The following is an 8,814-nucleotide window of genomic DNA, read 5'->3' as shown; positions in this document are numbered from 1 at the left end:
TCTTAGCCCTCTGGAAAGTGATTTCGCAGCATTTTTCGATAATGTTTCTTTCTTTCTGCACAGTGTGGCGCCGATGAACCGATCGTTACGGTGCCCTGCGGCGACCTACTTAATGCCACCCCGGAATCGTCCTCTCTTTGCCCAGTCTTTATCGGTTGAAGAACGCAAACACATAGCTGAGTGCTATCCACATTTGGCTGGCCTTAGTTTCGAGCCGGAAGTCATTTTGGTGGTGGGTTTCGTCAAAAGGATACTGGATTCTGGTCCATATGCAACATCAACAAGGAATTTCGTCCCAACGAGTAATACGCGGCTTTTCTCAACAAAAGGTCAATCCAGAGGCTGGAAAAAGATATTAACAGTATGTATGACTTTGATACACTTGCACAACTTCGTCAGATCAGATCAAAGTTCCACATGAGGCGGTCTACTTGCTCTGTCGAGTAATTGCCCCGTCTCGGATGTGTACGAAAGACAGATTAACGGTTATGTACAGTGGAATCCCGTTAATTTCTCTCCCAATAGTTTTCAAGTCTTGATAATTTCAAGACAAATCCGCAAACCATCTTCCTATACTTTGCAATGGATTCATAGTAAGACTGCTCCCTATAACTTTCAGGCCTCGTTATTTTCATGAAAAATCGGCTGATAGATCCCTTGAAATTAACGGGGTTCCACTGTATGTCTTACTAGCAAGAGGATTGTCATTGTGACAGATCTGCGGATTCATATTGGAACATCATGGATATTTTAAATGGCCATTGTTCCTGGAATCATTGTCGTAACAGCAAGATGACAACCGAGATGACTTGAACCTGTGTGTGGAAGTATGCTGGAATATGATACAAAAAATCTCGATTTCGCACGACAAGATCTATCCCGTCTGTAGCATCGTGTTCCATCGCTGCGCAAAATCAGGCATCAGTGTCAGCTTTTCCGGTCCAATACTAAAACCAGCTTTCTTTCAAACTATCCTTGCGCCATTCATAATGAGGAACATTTGCTGCTTGCTTACGTACTAAATGATTTGCGTAATCTGTGTGCGTCTCATCTACGACATATGCTCACTACTCTTCCCCGAAGATGCAAAAGTTCAAAGCGAAAATAATATTTTGGAGAGGATTTGCAAAAATGATGACCATTTTCCAACGAGCTACGGACTGTGATCTGCTTATTACAGTTCGAATCGTATTTTTGTATATTTTGCGATATTCAGAGAAATATTACAATGAATATAGTTATACAGGTGTACCAAGCCTTAATTAATTAACTTTCAAGAGAAAGAATAAATATTGGTGTTGTCGCGCTTTGCAGTAGCATTGAGAGTAAATGCGATGTTAAAGAATGAGAATTTGAAGACTATTGCCTATATCAATGAAGTACGGCTCTTCGTAGGATTTCGAGCTGAAGCGAGCATTCCTTTCTTAAGCAAAACAATTAGACAGTTTTGGCTTTCCATCCACCACCTACAAACCAGCAGAACGCAGAGTGAAAAGAAAAACTACTCGATAATATCTGACAGGAGACGGCAAAAATGCCCGTCATATAAAGCTTAGGCGATAATTGCGGCGTAGGAACAGGTAGCAGATGCACCGTCTTTCATTCTCTGTATTGTTCCAAGTTTAGTATGTGCCATAGGACGAGAAAAGAGCGCGGGAATCGTGGGCCACGGCACAAAATGAGGGAAACATCAGTAAAGACATGCTGCCATTTTTTGTGCATGAATATATATTAAGCAATGGACAGCTTGCCAATCGATTATAGTCTATTTGACCTTAAAATAAATGAATACTGGATCGGATCAAACTGTCAAAATAGAAGTCTTCTGGAGTCAATACCTCAGCATCGGCCGATACTTTAGCCGCGGCAGAATATTTTACGTCTCGACAATATACCTAATTACTCCAAGACTTTATAGTACATACTTGCGACCAATGCATTGAATAGATTTATAAAGTCATAAAAGTTTCAAATAAAGCAAAATATATGAGATACAGTGTCGAAAACGCAGGAAAAAGTCGAAAAAAAAAGAAAAAAATTTCTGAAAACATATGTATAGGTTGCCACAGCAACTGTCAAGCGGAAATCCTCTATGGTCTAGTGGCTAGGATCCCGGTCTCTCACACCGGTGGCCCGGGTTCAATTCCCGGTGGGGGAATGGATACGATGTTCGTAGAACGTCAGAATACTTTTTTCCCATGATGGAAGGTCTTTTTTGCGTTAGTAACCGGAAATGAGGGCTGAATGGTTACTTTTCAGCAGCATGTATATTTTTTAAGCCCAGACACCAATTATTTGATCGGAGAAAAAGGTGGAGCTGGAATCACAGGAGAGGATCACAAATGAGACGTACATGATCCTTCGCTATAACATTCTAGTCATTAGGACTCAGTACAAAGGACTTCCAACCTAAGGTGACACTGCCGAGAGCGGGATCAGTAAGTTATATTGCGTGTGGCACATTCAGAGTTCGAGAATAAATATGGAGCACTATTGCAATCGTAATAAAAGGTTTGATTCAGTCTCACTGGATATTTTTCGACCCACTTTTCCTACTGCTACTTTTCTTATAAACCAACCTACGATTGCCCAGTTGCTTATAATCGTCAATTACGTCTGGGCAGTGAGCACGGCAAATTCTTTTGCGTGTTACTTTGAACTTTTTGCTTAAGCGATAAGATACTGGACCAACTGGATAAACGCCTTCAACCCATATGGCTTCTCATAAACGTGTAAAGTACTATATCTTCTGGATACGTGATGTATCAGCGGAGGCAAGTATGTAGTATATTAAAGTAGAAATGGTACCAATGCAAAAACATTCGATCGTCCAAGGATCTCTGTGGATTTCTTTTCTTGTTCGGTCGTAGGTCTGCTCAATCCAGTACTCCCACTTTAGAGTTACGTCGATCTTTCTTTTAGAATAGTGGCGATTGAGGAGAGTGGTGGACCCTTTTCCTCAACAATCGAGGCTGCCAACGCAAGCTGCTCGTCCGAAAGATCGATGTCACGGTGTTTCTTGTTTACTTTTGCCCTTGGCTGCAGTGTATCAGTATTGTTTTGTCGTCTAAAATCATTACATTATTGCAATGAAGGCATTAGTTCAGCTATCCATATCACTGACAATGAACAAGAAAGCTTACGGTCCAACTGAAGAAAGCTGCGGAAAATGGGCTTCGATGGCTTGATCCACTCTCTTTTGATCAGTTTGTCCAGCTGCTTCTTGAGTTCCGCTAGTTCAATTTGACATGCGTTAGTGCACACGCCGATAGAGTAATTGATATCATTTTCCCGAAAGACTGGCCGAAATTTGCGAGCTTTTTGCAAAAAGCTGTCTGTACGGAGCAAGCAGCAGTCTTACGAGATAGGAATTGTGAACGATGCACGCAGCGACTCACGGAAACAAGCTATACGCCTGAGGTCCTGCAAAGTCTTCCTGTCACTCGCAAAATTGAAAGGCATTGTTTGAAAGCACACTATGAAGAACAGAAACTAACTCAAAGCTTCCTTCAATTTTAGTGGCGAGAAAGCCAGCAAGACTTCCTCTGAGAGACGAAACCGCAGCGCGGCAGATTGCCAGGGTGGGGCTCTTAACAAGGAAGTATGTTGGTGCCAAAACAGACATGTTCTTCAAATACTTTGGGGAAGGGTATGGATGTATGGAGGCTGGGCTCAATTCAGACCAAAAATGCACCAAAGCATTGCGAGAACCAACCTGAAAATAACAAGGCTAATGAAGAACATCTTTATGAAGACTGCCAACACAGACCTGCCCAGCATCAGCAAATACATGGTCTTCGTTAAGTTATCCTCTTGGGCGATTTTACAAGGTACTGAAGTCGATTAACTTTCTTAGGACTACCATTAACGGTGAAGGTGACGAATTACCCAGCTTGATGTATCTCGTGCGTTTGCGGTATTGACGGACTGCAATCTTTCAAAGGCTGCTCTAATCTGGGTCCTGTATATCGGCGTGCTGCAATGTTGTCCCCACCCCAAACGATGTGCATCTAACAGCAAATGTACGTTGGATGAAATGATATGTATCGCTTAAATAAATGGGACGCTGCCTTGTGATCGAGATATAGTTTTTAAAGGAGAATAGGGAGTCGCGGACGACATTAAGAAAGGAACAACTAGATGCATCCAAACTTTACATGAGCCAACAGTAATGCTTTGTTATGAACAGGCATTCGTTTTATATGCAAAGAACTGCCTTTTTGTTTTACTATGGGGGTCTATCCTCTCAGTTTATACAAATTATGACAATTTCAGGTTTGGATGGGTCGTGTTTTGGTAGTTTGTGCATTAGGAATGTCTAATTTAGTCGACTTCCTCAATGGAGGGGCCATCGTTGTCACCGCCAGAGGGAGCAGCACCACCAGCGGCACCGGGGAAACCGCCAGGAGCAGCACCAGGAGCACCGCCAGGAGCAGCACCGCCAGCTTGCTGGTACATCTTCATCATGATGGGGTTGGCAACTTCTTCCAGTTCCTTCTGCTTGCTCTCGTATTCTTCCTTGGAAGCTTCCTGGGATTCATCCAGCCACTTGATAGCCTCATCGACGGCAGCGGTCAACTTGGTCTTGTCATCAGCGGACAAAGCAGAAGCGACCTTCTCTTCTTGGAGGGTGTTGCGCAAGTTGTAGGCATAGGATTCGAGACCGTTCTTGGCTTGGATACGGGCAGCAGCAGCCTCATCTTCAGCCTTGTACTTCTCGGCATCAGCGACCATGCGCTCGATATCCTCCTTGGAAAGACGACCCTTGTCGTTGGTGATGGTGATCTTGTTGGACTTGCCGGTGGTCTTGTCAAGAGCAGAGACGTTCAAGATACCATTAGCATCGACATCAAAGGTGACCTCGATCTGAGGAACACCACGAGGAGCGGGAGGAATGCCGGTGAGCTCGAACTTGCCGAGCAAGTTGTTGTCCTTGGTGCGGGCACGTTCACCTTCGTAGACTTGGATCAAGACACCAGGTTGGTTATCGGCGTAGGTAGAGAAGATCTCGGACTTCTTGGTAGGAACAGTGGTGTTACGCTTGATGAGAGCAGTGAACACACCACCAGCTAAAGTTGATGGATTAGCATGTATATATTTCTACTCATCGGTTGAAGAAATCTTACCAGTTTCAATACCAAGGGAAAGAGGAGCAACATCGAGAAGCAACAAGTCTTGGGTCTTCTCGGAGGTGTCACCAGACAAGATAGCAGCTTGGACAGCAGCACCGTAAGCAACAGCTTCGTCAGGGTTGATGGACTTGTTGGGTTCCTTGCCGTTGAAGAAGTCAGAGACGAGCTTTTGAACCTTGGGAATACGGGTGGAACCACCGACAAGGACGATATCGTGGACGGAGCCCTTGTCGATCTTGGCGTCACGGAGGACCTTTTCGACGGGGTCCATGGTGGAGCGGAACAAGTCCTGGCACAATTCCTCGAAGCGGGCACGGGTGATGGAGGTGTAGAAATCGATACCCTCGAAGAGAGAGTCGATTTCAATCGAAGTCTGAGCAGAGGAAGACAAGGTGCGCTTGGCACGCTCGCAAGCAGTGCGGAGACGACGAACAGCACGGGCGTTGCCAGAGATGTCCTTCTTGAACTTGCGCTTGAATTCTTGCATAAAGTGATTGACGAGACGGTTGTCGAAATCTTCACCACCCAAGTGAGTGTCACCAGCAGTGGCCTTTACTTCGAAGATACCATCTTCAATGGTCAAGAGAGAGACATCAAAGGTACCACCACCCAAGTCGAAGATGAGGACGTTGCGCTGCAAAATGTATCCAATAAGTATTCATATTCTCATTTGCATTAGCATTGATTCTATTCGATATCTTACCTCACCGTCGTGCTTCTTGTCCAAACCATAGGCAATGGCGGCAGCGGTGGGTTCGTTGATGATACGCTGAACGTTCAAGCCAGCAATGGTACCGGCGTCCTTGGTAGCCTGACGCTGGCCTGGAAAATAAAGAAAATTTTAGATTCCGCAAAAAAATTTGTCGAGATGGTTCCAAAACTTACTGTCGTTGAAGTAAGCGGGGACGGTGATAACGGCGTTCTTGACTTGGGCGCCCAAGTAGCCCTCAGCAACCTCCTTCATCTTGGTAAGGACCATGGAGGAGATTTCTTCGGGAGTGAACTGCTTGGTCTCGCCCTTGTATTCAACCTGGATCACGGGAAGGCCGTTCTTGTCGATGACCTTGAAGGGCCAGTGCTTCATATCAGCCTGGACTTCGGCATCAGCGAAGCGACGACCGATAAGACGCTTGGCGTCAAAGACGGTGTTGAACGGGTTCATGGCGACCTGGTTCTTGGCAGCATCACCAATGAGACGTTCGGTATCGGTGAAACCGACATAGGAGGGAGTGGTGCGGTTGCCCTGAATTCCAAAACGTAAGCGGACGCGCGTCCACACATAATGAATTTCGATCTTATTACCTGGTCGTTGGCAATAATTTCGACACGGTCGTTTTGCCAGACACCAACGCACGAGTAGCTGAAAACATATGCAAAAGCGTCAATGTTTGTCTCCCCCCCAGTACTCAGGAGAGCAATTCGTCCTCTACTTACGTAGTACCCAAATCAATACCAACTAGAAGTTTCCAAAGCAAGATAAGTATTAGTGTGATCTTATCGACAATTCTCGGAAAGGAGGTCGAGAACCTACCAGCTTTGCCTTCGGACATTGTTAAAACGTGAAAGAAGGAGGAGGGAAAGGTACGGCGCGGCGGGCGAGCGCTTTTAAGTAAACCGAAAATTCAAAGCCCTTTTGGAAAGCTGGAGAAATCGTTGGAAACCTCTTTTTCAATATCCGATCACAATGGTCAAGCTGAATTGATTGTCGAGGAACCTTGAAAGATTGCTTTTCGATAAGGAGATGGAAAAGGAACATAGGATAGCAATAACGTTCGAGGAATCCTAATGTACCTGAAACTTCTTTTCACAGCAATGGTTACTATTCCTTGCATCTGAACGAACTTGCCGAAAATCATACAAGTTGCCAGTTCAGGTAAACGTTTACATTTACTTATTTCATATCCGTAAGTATCTTGAAAACACTGTACTGTATATAAAGATATACCTGTGGCTTTTTACCAAAAACTATTTCCCACAAAACTTGCCAATTCTCGTGACCAAGCTTATTTCGCTCAAAGTTTGACTGCTTTCTTGGCCTTTATTTGGAAACGTCAATCACCATACACTTTACTAAGCGTTTCAAAACCAAGACACAATACATAGAGCTCCCAAGTATCAAAGCGTATAATTTTTTTGATAGTATCATGACTATAAAGGTGCATTACAACAGATGGTGCATTATATGTGTGGCTAAAGAGAAAAGAAAATTGTCCAATGTCCAGTCTTGAGGATAAAACAAAAAACTTTTGGTGATGGGGATGAAAACAAAAACCATAAGTGCTTGAAAGTTTGTACATGATGCATAAAATGCCAGGCAGCCTAAGATTGAATGATTAACAGCTGAGCTGTCTTGAACGCGCGCGTGTCGGTTGGGAGGTATGCAAACGAGAGAAAAGAGCGTATGTGCCTTTTGTACATGTTGTCGATTAAAAACTTTTTCCATCGCGATAGAAGCCGTAACGAGGGGTAAGATGAGAAGAAGAAGAGGTAGCTGTTGTTGCGAGGTTTCCGGAAAAATCGTGAAGTTGATTGGGAACGCCAGTTTTACTTGAGTAAGGGACAGCTAGGCCGCTGATGTCCATACTTTCCACACCAAGCACTGCAATTTACGATGAAGGATACTGTCAGGGTCCGGTATCTATACTGCTCAGATAGTCGTAAAAATCCTACCATTGTCCACCGTCGAGGTTGAGAGGCTTTACTGGCTGCATGATGAGGATGATGTGTCGTAGCCTGCGAAAGGAGGAAAATTTCCACAGCACAGTTCTTCCATGTTAGCCTGATATTTATATACAACCACTGGAAAAAAATATTATTATTGATGCGCCGTTGGCGACCCTGTCTCTAACCTACATGAGATACTGCATACCACGCCCATTTCTTTTCTTTTCTCTCATTCACTTACTCTAGCTCTCACAAGGGGAATGATGATCTGCTGCATATTACAACACAGACTTGCCCCCGGGAGTCTGTCAATCAATTAAGGATGGAACTTGCGATCTTGTCACGGGAGTCATCACCAACACTGTGTGGACGATCGCCTTTCTCCTGAATTGTTGCTCGACCCCCGACTCATCCACAGAAAGATGCAACGCACAGAGATATCATTTTTGGTAGGGAATCTGGCAGTTCGCCCGTGGTCTGGAACAAAACTGGGAATCCGGGACCCAACTGTGCATACATGTTAATAGTTCTGTTCCCTTTCTCTCTTTTGACACTAATTTTTCCCAGTACTCGCCAATTCTTTGTCCTTACTACAGTGCAACAACAAGGATGAGTGAAAAGTATCGAGCAAGACTCATCAGAGAACGTGATGACCACAAGGCAGGATCTACAGCTGTCTGGTTTTGCTCGTCGCACTCTCTACTTCGGTTCCTACATTCCGGCTTGGACTGTGCATGAGACTATAATCTTTAATCTTGTCTATTTCATTGAAGTCTGATGCCCATCTACATGTACATCACTCCCCAGTGCCAGAAGATATCGGACATGGCCCTGGCCAGCCTTTCGTTATTTACTATTTTTGCCGCCATGTAAACAAACATGACAGACCTCGTGCGTCGACCCCAAATGATTATTTCCCTTTTTTTTTCTTGCCCCTTCCTCTCCGTCAGTCCGTCTAAAGATGTAACGATTAAGACCCTCAATGAAAATGTTTTTGATGCTATACTAAATTTATGCA

At 44.4% G+C, this 8,814-nt stretch overlaps 2 protein-coding genes and 1 non-coding gene across 3 annotated transcripts; 2 read left to right on the top strand and 1 right to left on the bottom strand.

The window, feature by feature from the left end:
- The first annotated feature begins 2,086 nt into the window (after positions 1 to 2,086).
- On the top strand, positions 2,087 to 2,158 carry VTP01DRAFT_t37. The gene has a single exon. It is a non-coding gene; the product is annotated as a tRNA-Glu (tRNA).
- Positions 2,159 to 3,748: 1,590 nt separating this feature from the next.
- Positions 3,749 to 4,322, top strand: VTP01DRAFT_8583 (uncharacterized protein; the record flags this gene model as incomplete). The annotated part of the gene is made up of 3 exons (XM_069387720.1): positions 3,749 to 3,804; positions 3,857 to 3,916; positions 4,190 to 4,322. 3 exons carry the CDS (start codon positions 3,749 to 3,751, stop codon positions 4,320 to 4,322), a joined length of 249 nt encoding a protein of 82 aa, XP_069241461.1.
- A 1-nt stretch (position 4,323) lies between these two features.
- Positions 4,324 to 6,682, bottom strand: VTP01DRAFT_8582 (uncharacterized protein; the record flags this gene model as incomplete). Its single annotated transcript, XM_069387719.1, has 7 exons — positions 4,324 to 5,069; positions 5,127 to 5,766; positions 5,836 to 5,954; positions 6,018 to 6,375; positions 6,435 to 6,492; positions 6,567 to 6,588; positions 6,664 to 6,682. 7 exons carry the CDS (start codon positions 6,680 to 6,682, stop codon positions 4,324 to 4,326), a joined length of 1,962 nt encoding a protein of 653 aa, XP_069241460.1.
- Positions 6,683 to 8,814: the final 2,132 nt, after the last annotated feature.

The sequence above is a fragment of the Rhizomucor pusillus genome (assembly GCF_041956525.1).
Source record: "Rhizomucor pusillus strain CBS 183.67 unplaced genomic scaffold VTP01scaffold_5, whole genome shotgun sequence".
NCBI lineage: Eukaryota > Fungi > Mucoromycota > Mucoromycetes > Mucorales > Lichtheimiaceae > Rhizomucor > Rhizomucor pusillus.
The sequence above is the reverse complement of the archived record's forward strand: the minus strand, read 5'-3'. Positions and strand labels throughout refer to the sequence as shown.